The sequence below is a fragment of the Mixophyes fleayi genome, chromosome 4 (genome assembly GCF_038048845.1).
Source record: "Mixophyes fleayi isolate aMixFle1 chromosome 4, aMixFle1.hap1, whole genome shotgun sequence".
In the NCBI taxonomy this organism is placed as follows: Eukaryota; Metazoa; Chordata; class Amphibia; order Anura; family Limnodynastidae; genus Mixophyes; species Mixophyes fleayi.
The window spans coordinates 91,048,462-91,071,675 of NC_134405.1; the positions used below are offsets into that span (position 1 = coordinate 91,048,462).

A 23,214-nucleotide genomic window follows, 5' to 3' on the forward strand; every position below is an offset into this window, starting at 1 on the left:
AAGTTCAAAGGTTTTATTTACTTAATTGTAATTTAATGTGAATAGCATTGCGACAGGATGGTCCGTCTATGCCACCCTGTCTGCTGTTGCTGGGAACCGGATGGGCTTACTTTGCCACCTTGTCGTTATCCCAAATGCACCCTCTTGCCGCAGTAGGAGGGGCTTACAAATGCTCTCACCACTGGACCCCTTACCGGCATCCAGTAAGGGGTTTCTTCTGGGTAACTGACGCTGCTAATGTACCCCTTGCTGGTGTACCTGGGCTGGTACTCCTGACCTTCATATAGGTCAGGGTTGCTGTGGATGGATCCCCCCTGGCCTATCGCACTGGCCAGAGCTGCTGGGTAGTGGGCAGAGCAGTTGTATCAGAAAAGCTGGGTCCAACCTCAGAAACAGCCAGGAACAGATTAGATTTTCGGTCTAATCTGTAGGTCACAGGAATAGAGAAGTTTCCAAGCAGGTCTTTAAAGCAAGTGATGTTTAATTGCTTACACTGGTTAAAGGTACCAGGAGCAAGTCAGATGAAGCAAGGAAGAACATTTCAGTGTACAAGCCAGTGCTTTTTTTTACTGATTTGGACACAGGCTATTTTTAGAATCGGAATGCAATGTTTTTACACAAACATGGATTTACATGCATTGCAAAGCCAACAATATTTACACTTGCCTATGAAATTCTAAAGGCGCTGTGATGTCCTGCATCACATGCTGTTTACAATGTTCAGAAAGGTTTGAACACTCTGACAAAAGGCCACACTGTAACGACCCCCTGCTGGGCCTTTGGGCAGAGCAGGCATTTGACACTTCATCACAAAACTTAGCTAGCAATTCCTGCTATTAGACTCCCTCCACATATGTCTAATTGGAGGTTTCAACTAGCAACCTTACAAACCCCAAACAATGACCATTCCATACAAAACGCATTCCCAATACACAGAAGACCTCCCTCTACAAAGGCTCATTGTATCAGATATATACTTCAGAAATAAGGCATTTCCTTTAGAAAGGTTAAAACAGAAAAACGAAATTCCTACCCTGGTCTCAGAAATAACGATTTCCTATCTCAAAATATACACAATATCAAAAATAAGTGCATGTGCAATTATGTAAATTGGCGCCCTGCGCTATTTCCTTTAAATAAATTTATACCAGGATTTATTTATCAGTGATCCAGTTACAAGCGTATTTTGGTCATCGCACTTTTTATTTATGTACCCTAGTCAGAGCTTTGACTGGATAGTTTGCAGACACATTTGAGCTGACTTTGAGGTGCGGTAGCGAATATCTGTTAGCATGGTAACAGTAACTTTTATAGTTCCAGGAAGTGGGAACTTGATCATGTTCCCGGGGCTGCCTATTTGTGTGACTACGATTGTATAATGCATGTGGTGAAAAGAACCTATCCACTGCCTGGATCGAGACTGGTTCTATCTCTTTGCAACCATTGAATCCATTTTATATGTTTGCAGTTATACTATCTGATTACATTGTGCATATCTTGAAAAGAGAGGCAGCTATTCTTGGTTAGGTTGAGTGTTACATAGGATTAAATCTAAATCGATTAGAATGATGGATATACCATTTATATTGGTTCATTTACGTTCATGTCTTCAATTGACTGGTCCAAAACATGTTATTACTAACAGGAGAAATATTGTGTAGTAACTCTTTTTAAGTTGCTAGAAATTTTTTATTTTAAAAGATATAATCCGCCTGATGGTTGATAACTTTGAATTTTTTCACTTACCAAGAGTTATCTTACCACTATGAAATAAAGACACTTGTTTGGCGAATGAAAGGTCTCAAATGTTATTGAAAGATTAAATTGAAGAAAGACCAATCAGCCTTCAGCCATATCCATAAACCATAAACTGTAAACCTTGAAGTAAATATTGGGACACTTTTAGGCGGTGGAGCCCAATTCTACCCCATTTTGCTCAGTAGCTGAGGCCTGCCCAACCAAGTGGCACCCCATAACTATACATATATAGTATAGGACAAGGTATAGTATAGTATAGGTAGGACAACTAATTGCCCATCCCTGTTAGGGAGAGTGCCCAACACACTACCCAAATGTGTCATTATGGCTGCTGATTGGTCTGCTGTCCGCCAACTGGACCTTTCAGGAAGAAATGCAGAGCAACAAACACAGCAGACAAAACAAAGGGCCTGGGTGGGCGAGGAACTTTCCAGAAGGCAAGAGAAAGCCAACTGCCACTAACCGCACTTATAAGCTTTCCCTACCATAGCCTCTTCCTACGCCCTAAACCTGATTCGCTGATAATGACTAACCCCTCCAGGTGAAGTTAACTTTTGCTAAGCTCAATACTTTTTCTTCAGTATAAACATCCTCAGCGTTTATGCTACTTAGGGCCAATTCCTGCCCTTGTTACCCATACTTTACTGCTTTTTAGTGCCACAGTAGTTTCTGATGATCCAAGTGGCTGCAGTTGCTCCAGAAAGCCCCTTTTTCAGTCAGACTTGGGCAACTTGTGGCTTTTTCCAATCTCAGTGGAGCTACAAGTCCCAGCATATGGCTGGAAGAGCATCGTGGAACTTGTAGTTCAACAAAAACCGAAGAGCCACAGGTTTGCGTACTTCTGTTCTAAAACTAGTAAAAACAGTAGTGTATGTTTTTGTCCTTTGTAAACAATAAGAGAATATTGTAATGTGTACATTGATGTTTCTTATTTAGATGGATGGCCAGTGCCATAACCCTTCTAAATAGATAAATATAAAGAGGATGTGGTTTCTATTTTACATCTGTGAAGTTTTAAGAGCGCGGTGTGAAAAATTTGTGTATATATGTACATGTGTGTTCAGGGCCGGATTAAGACACTGTAGGCCCCTGGGCTAGCGGTACTGTGAGGCCCCCATTTGTCAAGCGACTTATGCCTAATCCGAGATTATTGGGGTCTCCCCAGTAATATCGGATTGGGCATAAGTAGTTTGAGCTGTGTTTCTTTTAATATACCAAATCAGTATTTTCAAAATGCCAAAAAGAAGTTAAATACAAAATTTTATTATTTTGGGACTATTGCGTGTGAATGCAAGGGAATCACTATATACATGGTGATTTCATAATCCATTTACACATATTAAACTATATATTTTTTCTCTTAGCTTTTAGCCTTTTTGTTATTCATGATCTACCCCACCCCAGTCATGATAAGCTCCCAACAGTGCCAGCCATCCTGCTGCAATGCTCTCCCACCCCTCCCCCCCAGTCATGATAAGCTCCCAACAGTTCCAGCCACGCCTACAATGATCTCCCCCAGTGCCACTGTGCCAGCCAAGCCCCCAACCCCCCCTGCAAATATCTCCCCCAAAAGTGCACACTGTGCCAACCAGCCCCCAACCCCCCCTGCAAATATCTCCCCCAAAAGTGCACACTGTACCGGCCAGCCCCCAACCCCCCCTGCAATTGTGTCCCCCAAAAAGAGCACACTGTGCCAGCCAGCCCCCACCCCCCCTCCTGTAATTATCTTCCCCCACAATGCACACTGTGTGTGCCAGCCAGCCCCCAACCCCCCCTCCTGTAATTATCTCCCCCACAATGCATGCCAGCCCCCCTGTAATTATCTCCCCCACAATGCACACTATGCGTGCCTGCCAGCCAGCCCCCAACCCCTGTAATTATCTCCCACACAATGCATGCCAGCCAGCCCCCCCTGTAATTATCTCCCCCACAATGCACACTATGCATGCCAGCCAGCCCCCAACCCCCCCTGTAATTATCTCCCCCACAATGCGTGCCAGCCAGCCCCCAACCCCCCCTGTAATTATCTCCCCACAATGCGTGCCAGCCAGCCCCCCCCTGTAAATATCTCCCCCACGATGTGTGCCAGCCAGCCCCCCCTGTAATTATCTCCCCCACAATGCTTGCCAGCCAGCCCCCCCCTTGTAATTATCTCCCCCACAATGCGTGCCAGCCAGCCAGCCCCCCCTTGTAATTCTCTCCCCCCAAAATTGAATGTACAAACAGGCAGCCCCCAGGACCGAGCGCTTACCCTTGTCTTCAACGCTGTTCTCCCCAGCTCACTCCCTGCTGCCTGCCTGTAGTGTTTGTTCCGCGGTGCTCATTAATCTCCTTAGTAAGGAGATCTCGTGAGAGTGAGACAGTCTCACTCTCACGAGATCTCCTTGCTTAGGAGATTAATGAGCACCGCGGATGGACCATTGCCTGTCGTTTCAGGTGAGTGACGTCACCTGCTTCATTCAGTAGGAGTCGCCGACCACGGTACAGGCTGTAGCGCGGCCGGCGGCTCGCTACAGCTGTACATTTAAAAAAAAAATTACCCCCCCTGCAATTGTGTCCCCCAAAAGAGCACACTGTGCCAGCCAGCCCCCAACCCCCCTGTAATTATCTCCCCCACAATGCACACTATGCGTGCCAGCCAGCCCCCAACCACCCCCCCTGTAATTATCTTCCCCACAATGCACACTGTGTGTGCCAGCCAGCCCCCACCCCCCCTCCTGTAATTATCTTCCCCCACAATGCACACTGTGTGTGCCAGCCAGCCCCCAACCCCCCCTCCTGTAATTATCTCCCCCACAATGCATGCCAGCCCCCCTGTAATTATCTCCCCCACAATGCACACTATGCGTGCCTGCCAGCCAGCCCCCAACCCCTGTAATTATCTCCCACACAATGCATGCCAGCCAGCCCCCCCTGTAATTATCTCCCCCACAATGCACACTATGCATGCCAGCCAGCCCCCAACCCCCCCTGTAATTATCTCCCCCACAATGCGTGCCAGCCAGCCCCCAACCCCCCCTGTAATTATCTCCCCACAATGCGTGCCAGCCAGCCCCCCCCTGTAAATATCTCCCCCACGATGTGTGCCAGCCAGCCCCCCCTGTAATTATCTCCCCCACAATGCTTGCCAGCCAGCCCCCCCCTTGTAATTATCTCCCCCACAATGCGTGCCAGCCAGCCAGCCCCCCCTTGTAATTCTCTCCCCCCAAAATTGAATGTACAAACAGGCAGCCCCCAGGACCGAGCGCTTACCCTTGTCTTCAACGCTGTTCTCCCCAGCTCACTCCCTGCTGCCTGCCTGTAGTGTTTGTTCCGCGGTGCTCATTAATCTCCTTAGTAAGGAGATCTCGTGAGAGTGAGACAGTCTCACTCTCACGAGATCTCCTTGCTTAGGAGATTAATGAGCACCGCGGATGGACCATTGCCTGTCGTTTCAGGTGAGTGACGTCACCTGCTTCATTCAGTAGGAGTCGCCGACCACGGTACAGGCTGTAGCGCGGCCGGCGGCTCGCTACAGCTGTACATTTAAAAAAAAAATTACCCCCCCTGCAATTGTGTCCCCCAAAAGAGCACACTGTGCCAGCCAGCCCCCAACCCCCCTGTAATTATCTCCCCCACAATGCACACTATGCGTGCCAGCCAGCCCCCAACCACCCCCCCTGTAATTATCTTCCCCACAATGCACACTGTGTGTGCCAGCCAGCCCCCAACCCCCCCTCCTGTAATTATCTCCCCCACAATGCATGCCAGCCCCCCTGTAATTATCTCCCCCACAATGCGTGCCAGCCAGCCCCCCCTTGTAATTCTCTCCCCCCAAAATTGAATGTACAAACAGGCAGCCCCCAGGACCGAGCGCTTACCCTTGTCTTCAACGCTGTTCTCCCCAGCTCACTCCCTGCTGCCTGCCTGTAGTGTTTGTTCCGCGGTGCTCATTAATTTCCTTAGTAAGGAGATCTCGTGAGAGTGAGACGGTCTCACTCTCACAAGATCTCCTTGCTTAGGAGATTAATGAGCACCGCGGATGGACCATTGCCTGTCGTTTCAGGTGAGTGACGTCACCTGCTTCATTCAGTAGGAGTCTCGACCGCGGTACAAGCTGTAGCGCGGTCGGCGGCTCGCTACAGCTGTACATTTAAAAAAAAAAAATTACTTTCAAGAAAGGGCCCCACGGATGCCCGAGCCCAGTTAGACCTCGGGTTAATCCGGCCCTGTGTGTGTGTATGCATGTATATGTGTGTATGTATATATATATATATATATATATATATATTTATTATTACTTCAGTCATATTGTTTCAAATCTCTTCTTCTTTCATTATTCCCCATCCGACAAAGCTCAAAATGATGTAGTCTTCTAAAATTGTTGTTTTAAGTCCGGTAACTGTTTAAACTATACGGTGAATACATACTCTGACTTCCTGCTTTTGTGTATTCACATTATATTTAGAAATTGATGTCACACATTGTTTTGGCATTGTTCTCTCTTGCTAGCAGACATGGTAATGCAGAGAAACTGTAAAGCTAAATCATATACTATGGTTTTTGCAACCAATAGCAACCGTTTGGTAAGATGTAGGCTGCCGTACCTTGCATAGGGTCTGTTTCTCTGGCTGCTGCAAACCTTCCATCTCCTATTTTGAGTCTCTTATAGTATTGCCATTGTGACATATGGACTATCTTCCTTTTATGGATGTATTTTGTTTCTGATTATATATTGATTGTGGTAGCAAGCAGTTAATACATAGTTTAAGTAATTCAGCCAGTTTTTAAACCCCATAAATGTTCTTTCCAGTGTTTCTATGGCTGAGCCTTTTTCCCCTGTCAAGTGTCTCATGTTGTGTATGTCATTCAGTCAACAAGCTGGATTTACTTTACATATAGAGGCGCGTTACACACATGTATTCTGCTCCTGTATTTGTAAAGAGGTTCACGGATCACAGAGTAAAGAGAGGTTTAAATTCTTTATATCAGGCCTTCATTAAATTTAATTTATGGAGTCCAGCTTGGTCTATTAAAAGAACAACATATTTGCACGCACTGTGTTGATGTGCAGGGCAGGAATTCATTCATTGAATGGTGTCCTGCTCAATGTATTAAAAAGGCACATCTCTGAGCTTGCCCGTTGGGGAACACTCCGCTATCAATCACTTAAAAAAAGAATACAATAGGTGCTGACAGACCAGCTCAGCATGCTTAAAAACCAAGGCACAAGAGTATTAAAAAGGAAGTGTCATAGATGCTTTCTTTTATTTATAGACATCATGTTCACCTTCCCTTAGCTAGCACGTCAACCTAGAAATCTGCATCCTCCAAGTCTCCGCCTGGAGGAAGCAGAGTTTGTGGGTGCAGCGATGGGTGACACAGGTCCTGGAGAAGAAACTATTTGTGCATTTGTAAAGGTTTGACATATGTCTGAAGTGTAAGTCTAAGCAAGAGATAGGCTTGTTGTATGAGAACAGATGAGTTGTGTTTTTATTACATATAAAATGAAATGACTTTAGTATGGAAAGAATTAAGATCTGACCTAAAAAGTGAACATCTAATTGTATATTTCAGCTGATTAAAGATATTTATTTTAATTTTGCTTTGCAAACATCATTTAATTTTTCTTTTGTTTTCATACGCTGCTTTGGTCTGTCCTTTTGAAGAAGAGTTTTTTTGAAAATTGCTACAGAAGAATGGCGGGTTATGAATATCCTATTGTTGTGCATGGCAGTATAATGTTACAAAGGAGTAACAATTGAGAAGTGAGGGGTGGTGAATTGTTTGTAATTATAATACAAAACTGCAGCCTGCTCTGATTCACTGCCTCACACTAGTGTTGCTGTACATCAGATCATGTGCTTCCAGTAAGGAGTCATAATTCGTTTAGGCATTGACGCCTAAGTGCAAATTTCCCTGAATAATATACTGTTTGCTTGATTGTATGATGTGATTCTGTATCCAAATGTCACATTACCATATGTATGTATTATGTAAGCCTCTTTTATAAATGTGTGTTTCTAGCTGTGATATCCTAATGTAGTTGTGTTTGCTGTAAGAATAAATATTCCTAATTTTTAACAAATGTTTTTGTAAAAAAAAAATTCTTCCTTTTGTGATCTGAAGTGTATGTGGAGAGGTCATTGGCCAAGTTGGTTATTTCACATTAGCTCAAACTTGCCTGGTCTGTGTGCCCAATGCAATCATTGGTTTAAAGTTCTATCAGGCTAGGTGCAGTCTTGATGCGGCAGGACATTAAGTTCTATAGCCCAATGACTACATTGTTCTGTGCGTGTGGTAATCCTCCACATCCCAGTCAGTCTTTTAGCCCTCCTATCTAAAGACCCGTTATGTGACCATTTACGCGTGTGACCGCCAAATGACTGGCTCACAGCCTGTGTGGTCTTTTTAAGGCATTTATTTAATGGGATTGAAATTAAGACATATTTTAACTGATTTTTGCCAAACAATTTAATTGGCAAGGTGTATTTTATTGCTAATCTACCATGTAATTAAGAACAAATGAAAGTGCTTTGCATCACAGCGAGAAGATTAAAAGACTGTAAGGTCTGGCATTGAGGTTTGGAGGCTCATGGGAGAATTGAGGTGGCTGTAAGCATATTAGGATTCTTGCTCATTGTGGGATAAATGATTAGCATCCTACTTGCAGTTGTTTTTATCTTATCTGTACAGGCGTGGTGTATTTATGTTTGCTTTGATATTGATATAAGAGGATAGCTCTGCAGTGTAGCTGGGAATATACATACTTTTTATTTGGTATGGTGCAAATGTCAAAATACAATGAGCATTGTAGTATTGACCCAGTGACCCTCTGCCAGCGTCATTGCCATATTTGAAGGTCATGCCAAGTATGGGGAGGTCTGGCTCTATACCTCAGGAACTTATTGCTTTTTTTCTTGCAGTAGATACCACTCATTTACAAACAATTTTTCCTAGATGACTGTTCCCTTATTATTTATTTTTATCAGTGTCTGTCTCTACTATATGTCTATGAAACAACGGCTCTAGGTGTACCCAGGACTACCTAATATAGATATGATGCATAGTAGCTGTGAAGTATTTGATATTAAATGGACAGTGGAAAAATACTTTGAAAAAGAAAAATGCAACACCACACACACATTTCTAGAACCTGCTGCATGCATTCGTTTTGTCCAATGGTTTTTTCTTTAGTTTGAGCAAATAAGTGGACTTTGTGATCTGCTTTGGTGATAAGAATGCTTTTGTGAAGTAAAATGGGTTTGCCCAATCTTCAAAAATACATATGCTGCACACATGCTGGGTTTGGCCATATATTACGGAATTACTGCTGATACCAGGAAGTTGGGTGAGTATTGGAGAGTGTGTGACCCAAGTCATTATTGGGTATGTTAATGGGGTTGGAAGATGGCCACCATCACCCTGTGTGTTTGGTCAACTTCCAAACACACAAACAGGTCCCAGTCATGTCGGAAGGAATCCGGCTACTTGGGTCCTAAAGATGTAGGCAGATGGGACATATATCTTGTCACTTGGCGATCCAAGGGGCCATATTATGTGTGTAATAGCTAGATGACTGTTTGCATGTCTAAAAGCCGAGGCCTTTTACTATTGTTCTATTATCTGCGATAAATCCGCCTTTGAAAGATAAAGAAGTCTCTGCAATTAATCGTGCCGTTTTAGTGATCCTACTTTAATAGCCTTTACCCCCACTGGCTTAAGAAATCATGTGTTTAGTAGCAAAAGCGTATAATGGGTAGGAGAATGCCAACCCCCTGTTTTAGGGAGCGTCAGCCACAGTGTCCCACAATTAGGACGCTGTCTGCTTTACTCCCAGGAGGTCAATGGAAATTTCTCCTAAGATGTGCAATTAATACTGAACTATTATCTTCCCTAAATAGTAATTGATTTTGATTTGCCCTTTATGTTTGTAATAAAACAGAACCTTGTCTAAAGGGACTGTAAATACTCAGCTTGTCTCACACATCTTGTGATCATTCATGAACTTACGTTGCCAACTAGGGTAACTCTGAATTGGAGCATTCACACAGTTTGTGTAACAAAGTAATTTTATTTGAATTAAATAAAATCATTAACCTTTGGTAGTGTTAGCCTGTTTCACTGCTGCTCTGATGTCATTATGTAGTGTTTAATGTACACAGTCCTTGCACTTGCAATGGTGATGTTGTAATTGTTAGTTTTTCCAATTCCAGTGCAAATAATGAAAATTTTGCCTTGCCCAGGACAAAGAACTCTATGTACACACCAGCGTTGGCAATGTGTTTTTTTAATCACATGTTAAAACATGAGCAAAAATGTATATAATCCACATTTTATATGCATTTGATGTGCTTACAAGTGCATTTTTTTAAACCTGCATATGTGACAAAACGAGAAGCTATATTACCCTAGCCAAATGCTTGTACAACGCATATGTAATAACTTCTAATGATGTTTTCATTTAGATGAATGAGTTTTCAACTGTGTTGTTCTGACATATGTACTAAAATTGAACAGAAAGGGCTAAATAAACACGAGCACAACGCTCGTAAGGTCTCGCGTAGTGAAACTTATAATTTATTTATCAACCTGTGGATATGACATGTAAAGGGTTGAGCACCCTGTCAGTCAGTGCTTAGTAACACCTCCTGAGGCAGAAATCACAGCTTCCAAACATTGTAACCACCTAAGAGCTTTTCTGTTCTTGATTTATGAATTATTTCACATTTTTCTTTTCAGAACTCTTCTAGCTCAGAAATAATATTAGGTCTTAGGACTGTGTGTTTGAGATCTCCTCATATATTTCCATAATATTCATGTCTGGGGAACCCTCAGTTTTTATTTCCTTTATGGTTAATTTCCAAGTTATGTTTTAGATTGTTGACTTCTTGAAATACCCAACCTCATTTATTTTGTTTATTCAGTCCACAGCATTTTGTTCCACGAAGGTATCTGGCTTATTCAAGTATTGCTTTGTGTACTTCAACCCTTCTCTTTTTTTGATGAGGTCATAGGAAAGTTTTTCTTCCATGCAGATCATTTTTATGTAAGCAGTACTGTACTGTGGACCACTACTCTGATGTCCGCTAAATCTTTCTGCGGGGCTTTTCCAGTGATATGTGGGTCCTGCTTTGGATATTACCAGTTTGATCAGTTCTATCAGAGGTTTTGCCTTGACTTCAACAGTTCCCCTTAACATCTCCAGTTTTTATAGCATCACCCTGCTTTGTTACAATCACTTATTTTTACTTTTAAGTCCTCCATCCGAAGAGTTTAGAAGGGTCAGAGTATTTATTCTTGTTCATCTGGCTTAATTGAGGGCCTAATGAGTCAATCAGGTGTCAAGGCAAAAACAATGAACGAATTGAAATGATGCCCAAGCTATTGCACATGTCTCACTGTTTTTATAATTATTGTTGGGCAATAAATGTGTAGAATTGTCAAGTTTGAGTTTGTACCTTGTGGAGGCTGTGTTCAAGTGGAAACAATTGAGATTCTGTGAATCATTCAATGTGATCAGTGATGTTTAAAAATTTGCATACCGATAACTATACTAAAAACTGCTTTGCGGAAACGGGCCACGCAGTGTAACAGATGTATGATAAATGAAAAGGAGTAAAGGCAAAGGTAGGGACTGATTAAATTGATATTTATGAAAGGTGATGGATTACTGGGCTTAAGAATATAGATGAAATAAATGAAATGTTGATCATTAACAAACTCCATCTTAACTAGTACACTACATCTTGCAAGGGTGAGTCTTTAATATATTGAATGAATGATGCAGAAGTTACAGTGATTGTTATGCAGTCACCTAGTTGAGAATTCTCACACGGTCACATAACCAGTGAGACAATGAGCATAATTAAGATATCTCTTGCTTTTTGAGCTTACTGGCCTGTATCTGCACCCCCCTTAGTAACTGTAAAAGGACTGTAGGGCTTTAGCCGTTTGTGATCTAAGAAGAGGGGTAGTCCATCACACTGTACTTGTAATGCTGAACATTGTACAATCATGCTTTATATAATATTTAATTTTGGAATAATTATACTTTAAGGAAACCAATTTAAAATGAATGCTGTGGAGAAATGTGGTGCAGTATTTTCTTTATGAAGATAGGCCGGTATGTTTAGTTTATTGTAAAATCTGTACCTATGGGGGTCTGCACGGGAATCCCTTTTCAGAAAGGCTGTTTTCATTAATACATTACCCATGTTAGTTTATTAAGCTGAGAAACCTGTGTATCCCCCCCCCCCTCCTCTTTCCATTCTAAGGTCTCGGCTGCTAAAAGCTCTATGGAAAGCTTTCTCTCCCATGAGAGGGATATGGGGAGTGTGATGCTGCAGGGAGGGGGAGGAAAGGGTGGAACAGTCGGAATACAGGAAACCATGTGGCAAGGTCGCTTCATGGGCCCCAGCTGATGTGAAAGAGAGCATTGACAGAAGCAAATTAGTCAGGCTCGCAGAGTCCTGTCACGAAAATGACAGTGAAAAATACATTTGGTCCCCAAATTCTATATTTGTAGAATTCATCCTCCACCAGTTTGTCACTTCTTCTTTTATCTTCCAAGAAAATCTGTTGGCTTCCTCTTTCATGTGTGTGAATCATAGCCACACATCTTTTGCTCCTAAGCTGTAGTGCTTTTTTTTTTCTTCTTCAGTTTTATAGTATTATCACAACTTTGTTTTAGAAATGCTTCTTTTCTTCCTGTGTTACTTTTCCCTAAGTGCGAAAGAGTCACGATGAGGGATGCCGGGATACTGCAGGTCCCAGATGTTTGTATCGTTGAGAGCTTCTTTTTTCACAGTGTCTGCAACTGATTGGAATTAAGTTCTTTATGTTGTGGGAATATGAGTCAAGCCTTGATGAACGCCAGGGTAGAGTGGAAAAGGCAATTGATGACGTCCACAAAGGAGTGGCTTTTCTTTTCCTCTTGTGAGTTGTGATTGGAAATAATAAACATTAAGAAAAAAAAAAGGAGCTCAATTGAGGCGGAATATGGTGAAGGTTTTTCTTGAAGGCTTCTGCAGCAGTGTCTCAGATTTCACTTCTAAACCAGATCTTGCCCTGGATGTAAGAGAGACTTTACTGGATTTTAGCCTTCATTTTTGTGTGTCTGTAAATGAGATGTTGAAGTCACGTCTAGACAATAACTTGCATTTTGTTTTCTCCCTGTGTTTTACGGGACTTGCAGATTTTGTTTGCACATTTGCACCACGTAGGAGGATTTCTGCGGTGAAGCTGTAGTTTATTTGCATGGTACCTGTTGTGTGTCCTTTTGTGCATATTAGTGCACTTTATCTCGGGGAAGAAAATGTTTGTACCATTCCAATTCTGGAAGTGTTTTTCCTGTCAGGGAAACAAGTGATGTTGTGATTCTTGACTTTGGCGAGGAGGAGGGCTGAAGCAGCAGTCTCTTCTCACATGTGTCCTATCCACTTAGTGCTCTGACTGGGACTGTCTGGAGCATCGTATCTGTACCCTTTCTTCAATATTCAGAAAGATGTACGAGAGATACAAAAGACGGTACAGCCTGTGCGACATTTCCAAAGTTGACAGAGCTGTTGACGTGGTGCTATTAAAGGTAATATTAATGTTCCATGCTTTGCATTCTATTTTTTTGCTTTCTATATTTTACATTGTTTTTGTATTTCTTAATCTGTATTATTCTTTGTGCTGGAAGCAAATTTGTTTTATGCATTGGTTTGGAATCAAATCTGAAAACATTTTGTGTTTACCGTGTGTGTTGTTTATCCATTACTAACCACTGCCTAGAAGGATAACAATGAATCTGGTCACTTTGTTTTTACTGTTAACATTTTAAAGCTGGGATGTAAATCCAGCTTGCTACTATGTACAGTGCAGACATTCTGCAGTTTGTTATTGATACTAGCGAAGACCTTGTTTTTTTTGATAGCTTTTTTTTTTATATGGTAACTTTTTAGTTTATCACAAATTGCAATCATGTGTTTGAAAGTGTATTAGGTTTATTTTACTGTAGTGTCCTGGTATGAAGTTCTCTTTATTAATGTAGTGATTCATTGCTCGTCTAAATTTAGCCAGTCAAAAGACAATCAATTGCAGTCTGGGAATGTTCCACTCTTAACGGTTTTTGGGAGCCTGGCAGAGTTTCTGGTACAGTACATATAGGGCTGTGCTGGAGCGCCAAACGCCTGTCACATAAACCAAATGCTAGAGGAATAGGAAACTTTCTGTCATTCATGTGGCATTTAGTAATATCAAGTAATCAGTGCAGAGGTTTTTATAGTTAGTTTCACGGACTTAACTTTTTAATATGCTATATTTGTCGGAAATATTGCCTAATCTTGTTTATGCAAACAGATAAACCTCTACAGCAGCGTATTATGGAAATGTCATATCTTTCAGATAATTATGGTCATGAATTGTAAATATTTGGAAATTTTCCTTTTTTGTCTTTATTGTTAATACATTTCTTCATTTAAAATTTATTGAAGAGGATGTATTTTAAATGCAAAAATGGTTATAGATTAGATTAGTAGAACTTTTATAGCCGAGCTGGCATTGCATATAAGTCTGACTGGCCTGCTGTGTTTAGATGCAGCAATCCGTCCATGAAAATCATTCTAAATGTAGTAATAGTATTAGGGGTGAGCCATGTTGGTGTATCTCTGGTGGATGTATTATAGGCCTGTGGCTTTTGGCATAACACAAACACATCCTAGTGTGATGCATCACAACAGTTCTTCACTGACAGTTCATGTGTGAACAAGAAAGATCCCCAAAGCATCACAAGAACGGGGGCTTCTCTTTATAAAGAATGTTTTCTCCAGATGCGTTTGTTGTGCTGAATAAAACCACGGAAACAAAACCTTTCTACACGATAGAATTTGTGAGTGACTCTACAGAACACATCTAAGATGATGGCCTTACGCGATGCGTGTGCAGTGTGCACAAGACACAATATTATGTTTATAAGAAGCCTTTTCTTCTTATAAACTGACTGATGGGAAATTGTAAACATTACAGGGTTAATTACCACACAACAGTTTTGCCCAAGACAGTATGTACATAAATGAAACTTCCAGCGAATACCATGGCGTATGAGCTTTGCAACGTACGTGACTTTTTAAAAAAATAAATAAATATATATATATATATATATATATTTTTTTTTTATTTATTTTTTTTTAATTGCAATTTCTGAATAAATGTGCTCTATCGTTTTGGACCATTTAAAGATTACTTTCACAATGTACCAGTTTTAGCAATATGCAGTCATTTTAAAAAAAGTGGCATAATTCTTTCAATCTGATTCATGAAAAACATAAAAAACCATTTTGGCTTGTATTTTTGGTCACTAGTCTTATTGCAAAATTTCTCGTGCTTATACAGAAAAAACCAGCGTTATTATGCCTTTTGCTGCCTAAGATCCATACCCGTTTTATACCTCATGAGGCCCCTTTTTTATGTATTTTCAACCCAAAAAATATTCCCCTGGTTTTATTCTATGACTTTTATTGTTTTCCGTGATACCTAATATGTTTAGCTTAGTGGAGGTTTGGACTACTTGTTTGGGCTGTTGGCTGTAACTAAAATCACGCTGCGAGTGGGTAACGGCCACTGTAGGATTTATGGTGATGGCACCCATAGTATGGGACAACCATAGCGGTGAATTCTGTAATGGGCACACTTCCTATTTCCATTTGGTTGGCTGTCTTGGCTTTTGGCTCTGGATTAGTGATGCAATGTCTGGCTGCTCACCCTGAGCAGCAGACAATCAGTTTGACCACACGTGGATGTATTGTTAGTGACTATGCACCTCACAAATTCCTGCTCCCTATCCACCAACACCCCCACCCTCCATTTTTATTTTATTATGAAAAATTATTCTGATTGGTCAATAGCAGGTAAGAAAAAAAGTAGTTGAGAAAATGAATGTAATGTATATTATGATCTATGAATAATGCTGTACTAGCCAAATGTCCAGTTTTGCTATTTTAAGAAATACATCTTTGCAAGTGGGTCAAAATGTGCTATGAATAAAAAAAAACACACAGAGACGAGACTAGATAGATTTTCCAGCATAATTGTGCATAATCTTCGGTCCAGATTGCTGGCTATTTGGGGTTTAAGTATGGCCAGTATATTGCAAGTCTATTTGATCCTATTAACACTAACAACAATATGTATAGAGGGGGAGGGATGGAGATAGATTAGTATAAATTGTAGAATGTATGTAGTATGCCAATGCTAGGGGGTAATAGAAACTATAAAATAGGGCATTCCCTGCTAAAAATCAATTCTCATGGTTTAATCTGAGGGAATGGTATTGCCTTAAGTGTGGGAAAATATAAATGAACATGTGTATGGATTCCCCAAGGAACAAGCGACTAAATGATTTTAGGTAATGATACTTTTCTGCTCTGACAGGATCAACGGTTCGGGGATGTAACCTGTGTTTGCATATTCTGTTAACTTGATGCTGATTTTAATGTTTGTCATTTCACAAGGATGATTTTTGTATTGAATGGATTGTATATAGGAAACATTAAATAATGAGCAATATAATATAATTAATGGGTGCCACGTTGCTAAGGAAAGTGGTGAGGCTATATGAAGCTTCTGTGTGAAAGAGTGCTGCTAGTGGGTAGGTGAGGGCTCAGGGGGTGGCAGATCTGTGACTACAGTTTCCAGTAAGGTAAATCCAGACTTGATGCCAAACCAATCAGTATTAATGAAATGACAATGAAAAGAGAACTTATAACCAACAAAAAAACTAAATCTTAAAGTTGCCCTTTTACTGGCATTTAGGAACAAGCTTACCTATGGGTCAGGGGTTAATAATCTGTCCAGTTGTTGTTAAACGACAACTCTCAGTATGTCTAGCAGTTGCTGTAGAACAACTTCCCAAATGTTCTGCATTCAACAGGTACAAAACATATTACTGTCTTCATACACGTTGGAGACAGGTAAATGTATATATCGGACATGCCAGCATCATTTTTGTCATATTTACTGTCCTGGAAAAGCTGTATTTTAGGAGACCATTTTTAATTAACATTTACAGCATATTAAACTTTGTGTAAAATTGTTTTACTGTCCAGCTAGAACAGACTCAGTAGCCAAGAGTGAGTTGGAAAGTTAACTGGTTGTTTGGCTATTAAGATGGAAGTATTCATGCATTTGTATCTAGGTTTTTGGGATCATTCTAGGACATATCAAGCTCGTAGCATGTTAATAGGTTACTGATGGACAAATATTTATGTCCTATACGTAATTGCCAATCCTGACTCCAATATCGGTTCTGAAGTTCAGGAATCAGCTGGTTCCATTTATGTAGTACGTTTTTGTGCCCTTCCCTCTGTTCTTGTTTCATAATCGCTCTTTCTCCTTCAGTTGGCTTGTCTGCCTTTTTCAGTACCCATTTTGCCTATCGGCTATATATAGGCAATCAAATTGCTAGTTCTCATCAAAGCTTAGCATGAGTAATGTAAAAAATATTGTGTTTTTCTTTATTTAAATTGATTATGCTGTAAGACTGATGGTTACTTGGAACAATCCTCAGAGTAAGTTATTACTTGTGAAATGGGCAGACTAAATATGGGTTTCTCCATTCCAGGCTTCAAGTACTCTCAGCAGGGTAGGTTTTCAGGATTTCTAATTTTAGGGACATGAGGGACTGTTTCTGACCCAGTTATTGATATTAATTTAATATATACCATTAAAGAAAGGATCCACAAAAATAACCTGTTGGGGTACTGGAGGACTGTTTGAAAAAACTGTAGTTCAAATTGTACCAATCTGCACTCAGTATAAAAGTCCTATGAAAACATGTGTCACTAACAAATCAGATTACCGTTATAGGGGGGGAATTCAATTGTCGGCAATGTGACGCATGGACATCGCGCTGTGGACATTGTCGGCGATTACAGTAGAAATCTCTGCTCATTTTTTGGGCGCGAGGAAAAATTAGAATAGATTTCTGTCAAATTGCTTTGGTGAAGTGTCTCACGGAGGTTCCAAGAGACCCTTTGTGGCTAATTGAGTTCCCCCCCATAGAGTTACCAGACTGGTAACTTTTTTCCAGTTGACCTCAAAATTTGTCTTATATTTGCAAAATTGCTAATATGATATACAGTGTTGAAACAACTGATAACATAGGTAAGGAAGAAATTAGATTTTTTAAAATGAATCACTGCACTACAATAATATGCATACCTATACTAGTAAAGTAATCACCCTACCCAATGTTCCCCTCACCAGTGTACAGGGAAAAACGACTACATGAGCACCCCCAGTTGATCATCTTTGAAAGCCTGGGGATGTGTCTGTATAGATAAATAAGCCACAAATGTAGTGGTGTTGGTCTTTCCACTCTCCCCCATTTTAGCGGCCATTTTAGAGTGGTCCAGAAATAGGGGAGCCCCAGGAGCAACTCTTTCACCATGTTTTTGCCAGAGGAAACCAAAAGTAATTGCAAATGTATTTACTAACTAGGGATTCTGCTTTTATAGCTAAATGTGTCATTAAGTAAAACATTCCAATAAATATTCAAACAATTTAAAAAAAATAACAACCAATAGTTAGTACACCATTGAAACAAAAAGCTAATTAGCATGGTGAGTTTAATACTAGTATAAATGCAACTTCAAATTGTATGTACAAATAAAGAAAATAGGAGATAAAATAATAAAAGCAATTCACAACAATGAATTAAGTGGCAACTAATTATACATAGACCCAGTGATGCCGTGTGCGCTCTACTTTATAAGGCATGCTGACAAGTCAATTCTCTTTATGATTTTTAGTTGCTAACATTGTTTTTAATACCAACTGATTTTTTTGTCCTCTTTTTAAGATCTTTTAACCATCTGTTTTTGTTATTGTTTTTTCTTTTAATCCAGATTAATAGAGAGAGCTGCTGTTCCATAACTCCATGCCCACATCCAGTCCTCTTGGAGTCAAAGCAGACCAATGACTCTAAAGGTAGGTTTACTTTCTATTTGCTCTGAAACAAATGGGCCTTCTGTGAGTTTTGCTATCACATGATGTTAAAGAGAAGTCAATATGTAATCTGTGGGAAAAATACAATGTTCTTTAGTGATACTGGAAGTGTCTGACGTCGTGGAAGGGGCTTGAAGAAGTTAATGAAATGCGATATTTGTAGAGGAACTTTTAAAGGACAATTGTGTCTAATATGCAGTATGCTGATATGAGGAAGCTACTAATAAAATTTCCAATTGTATATTTAAAGCACTGAGAAACTTATCAAAACTAAAAATAACTTAAGTTTGGGATCACTAGTGAAACATGCTCTAGTGTGCACACACAAGTCTAAATTCAGTGGGGATAAAGGGATTCTGTGAATGGTAAAAATGGCAGTTCTTAAGATATTAAGTGTGGTGAACGTGTATATTGTAAGCTAGTGAATTCTGCAGATGTGAGGTGATAAGAGACAGTTTTTATCCTTGATAAGGCACTACATTGAATGGAGAATATGTACAGGATTATTCTAAGACACATTGGATTGAAGGAGAGACACATTGTTATGCCCTTCATCGTTGAGTTTATACATGAAGCCTGTTCCAGCAACAGGGGTGGTTGAGTAGTCCTAAAGCCACCTGTAGGGTATGTGTTATAGTAGTCCAGCTGGGAGAGAATGAGTCCAGTTAATGTTTGAAAACAACCGCATAGAAATTTTCTGTTTTATTCCAGCAGCACTATTAGGATATGAGTCTTAATTCTGATTGCTAAAGTTCCTTTTTCTGTGTATTGTTCAGTGTGTTTTACTTTCCAAATCAGTGTTCTGGTAAACCCATTGTTGTGTGCTAATTGCTTTCACAGAGGCCTCTTCCTGTCCTCTTCTGTGGCTGATTCCATTTACTGTATGCCTCATTATTATCATGACGAATGTGGAGGTTCCTTGTGAAATTTCCATGGGAGTGTCAGCTAACAGATTATTTACAGTCAACTTTTCTGTCTGTTACTAGGAAGATGCACGCTCTCCATCGGCCCGTTAATGTGCCTGCATTTGGCTGTATGTTCCAGATACACTGCTGAAAGGAATAGAGCTGCTTTAGACCTGCGTATTTAGCATGAACAATAATGCCATAATTGGTGGAGTGCTTCACACAAGGGAATATAGGCTAACTTGCTGGTAGAATTCCTCTTACAAATGTTTTTATTCCGGATCTACTGAATTTACAGCTTTGGCATTGTATTGACCAATCATCTGTGTATGAAATTACACTGACTTTCTTAATATTAAAAGTCCTGTTTGTGTACTTCTAATGGAAAGTTAGATCATAGACTTAGCACTTTGTATTTATACAGTATCAATGTGAGGTGATGGTTTTTATATGTGATAAGGCTCTGAGCCAAGCGGAGAATGAGAATGTTCTAAGACACAAGCTTTTGGTGAAGATGAACAGAAACGTCAATGCATTGGGGGGAAAGGTTATTTTTATAGCCATTATCATTACGTTCATGCATGAAGCAACATCAGGAGTGGCTGTAGTTTTAGCTGCTGGAATCCCCTATTGCTCCTGACCTTAGTGACAGTCTTCCATAAATTACATCGAAATTTCAAGTGAACATCATAAAAATTGGATAACGAAATCACCATGTAAAATAAATGTCTCAATGTTCAAGTTTTAATTGATTGTTTTTGGGCCACTGTATAAGTAATTATATATTTTTGGCTTTTTAACATCAAGTATCCAAGTTGAGATGGACAGTTCTTTAGCAGGGAATTGTGTGTTTGTGTTGCAATCGCGAAAACTATTTTAAAGAAAACCCCATGGGACATATTTAATGTATCCCTATGGTTCACAGAACTAATATAAATTATATATATTCTACAATAATGGTGACCATTCTGGCAGACATGGGAGTACCATCAGAGCTACTTGTATCCCTTATTTATGGACGTTCATGTTGTAATAAAATAGATTATGTTCAATCAGTTTGTATGTTCTCCCCATGTTTGCGTGGGTTTCCTCCGGGTGCTCCGGTTTCCTCCCACACACCAAAAAACATACTAGTAGGTTAATTGGCTGCAATCAAAATTGACCCTGGTCTGTCTGTCTCCCTCTCCCTCGGGACTGATGTGAGTGAGTTCTCTGTACAGCGCTGTGGAATCGGTGGCGCTATATAAATAAATGCTGATGATGAATCAGAGCTTCCAGTTTAAATGGAGAATGGGAATAAGAATAACCCCAAATGTGGGCAGACTAGTTGAAAATGTGTTGGTTAAAAAATGCACTGACAATGTAGATGGGAGGAGGTTAAGGAGTCAGGGCGGGCTCCTCTGGAAAGGTGACTATTCAACCTCCCCCTTATGGTTCATAAACTGTTCAAAGGTGCGTTTGGGTGTGATCCTGGAGAAGAGTGATGGCTCCTGCAGAACCACATGAGTGGGAGATGTTAGCAACACATCTTGGCACTATCACAATAATCAGTTAGTAGATTACTAAGAGATAATGTTATATATGTAGTGTGTGATAGAATCTAGATGGCATTTTAGGATAAAGCTAATATTTTGAACTTCATTCTAAGTAGTAGAGAGAGCCAGTAGCAGATGATGTGCGATTGGTGAGGTTAATGTAAGGGATCCTGGCATCACTATTCACTATTATAATATATATGGTGTACAAAGGAGGACATTCTTGAAGATAAGTCAAGGGAGATTTTTTTTTTATTTTTCTTTTATATAATTTAGTTAATGCATTTGTAGTAGCTATTAAACCATTTCTTGGTTATATCAAAAAGAAAAGGTGATTGACATGGGCCAGCAGCCCAAGAACCGGACCACGGAACACTGGAAAAAGATTGACTTTGGTAGTAAGAATCGCAGACTTGTTTGTTGCTTGACAAATGAGAAGATTAAGCCAGTTAACATCTTGCAAAGTTCATCATATTAGAATATCTCTGAAGTGCTTGCCATTTTGAAGGCTTTACCAATATTCATGAGAATGTAGCGTATTCACTAGGGTCCAATAACCAGACATAAGGCACGTCTAACCACAGTTGTGTCACTGGGTCCTAGGCTGCATTCTCACAGATATTACTTCAGCCCAGAAAATGGCTGCCTCCACGATGTGAAGGTGAAAGTTGCCCTTTACAGTCTTTTCTTTAACTAGTATATTATTAGTAGTTCTAATAAAAGAAACATGAATATTTTATTATTTTTCTTTAATGTGCTATGTTAGGATGTGAGCAGTTTTTGGAGGATGCACTGGACACTGAACTTTCATCTCCACAAACACTGAAAACAGAATCGACAAATGACACCGGCTTGTGTTACATGTCCCCGGAAGTACTGGACGAAATGGTCTTCACGAAGGTGAGCTCCTGGAGCATTTATCATAAGACACGTTGGTATTATAAGTGCAAAATCCTGATTGTAAGGTTACTTGTTCTCTCGATCATAGTGATAGTGCATTTTCTAGTATAAATGAGTGGGTATCTTACTCCCCATTCTCCTATGTCAGGAAACGGCATGCAATCATCGTCCTATGAGTCAGGGTGAGTCAAAAAATTTAAATAGAATAAAATCTTTTGTTTCCTCTGCTGTACATAAAACAATATCATGAACGAAGAGCCTTGTTACTCCTATTTGTGTTTTTTGCTACAAGGTGCTAGCTGATTATTATTATTATGGGCTTCTGTTAATTACCATTATTATGCTCTTTTTGAAGGAACAGAACAATGTACAGATTTTTCTTTTGGTAGGTGTGCTTCTCCTTTGTGCACACACAGTGTACAAAGTTCACAAAATACCAAGCTTGCGCTCACTTTAACTTTCCATTGCAGTTTTTTTTTTTAAATGAAAGCGCAGTGGAATTTTTCCCTCAACCCTTTTTGCTCCACTGCAAGCAGTCCACATTTCTTAGCTAAATTGTGTCCATGTTGTGTTCTGTCTAAATTGAGTGACACCAATAGCTTATCTACATCAATAACATTGATACTAGAGAGCTCACTCTCGATATGATATTTCTTTATCCTCACAGTGCATTTCACCATAGGTGTACATAGGTTAGATAGGTTGTCAAAGACTCCCTAATACAAGGTGAAGGTCTTGGAGGTTTACATGTCTGATTCATGACTATGAGTAACAGTTAAAGATGACTGTGACCTCTTGTAACTCCATAAGGAGTGATCAACAATAATTTGTTTGTGTCCCGCAGTAATTTTTATCTATTGGATTGTTTTTAAGCAGGAAAGACCGTTTAAGACCACATGGGCACAATGCAAAATAAGATTTTTACTCACCGTAAAATCCATTTCTCTGACTCCATTGGGGGACACTGCGAGACATTGGGGTGTAGTAGTGGGCTCAGGAGTCTTGTCACTTTAACTGCTAAGTCTTTAGACTCCTCCCCTGCTATGCCCCTCCTCTCCCGAGAGATCCTCAGTTTTGAATAACCAAGAGTGAACGTAAAGGAGGTAATACAACCTGGACAGGTCTTAAATTATAAAGAACCATAACCA

At 40.2% G+C, this 23,214-nt stretch overlaps 1 protein-coding gene across 17 annotated transcripts in view; it reads left to right on the plus strand.

Annotated features, from left to right (window-relative positions):
• AKAP13 (A-kinase anchoring protein 13) overlaps window positions 1–23,214 on the plus strand; it is a 169,821-nt gene that overhangs the window by 90,937 nt on the left and 55,670 nt on the right. For all 17 annotated transcript variants that reach the window (XM_075207724.1, XM_075207729.1, XM_075207725.1 and 14 more), the window contains exons 10-11: window positions 18,627–18,708; window positions 21,933–22,066. In XM_075207724.1, coding sequence (XP_075063825.1) covers window positions 18,627–18,708; window positions 21,933–22,066 — 216 coding nt within the window. The remainder of the gene's footprint in view (window positions 1–18,626; window positions 18,709–21,932; window positions 22,067–23,214) is intronic.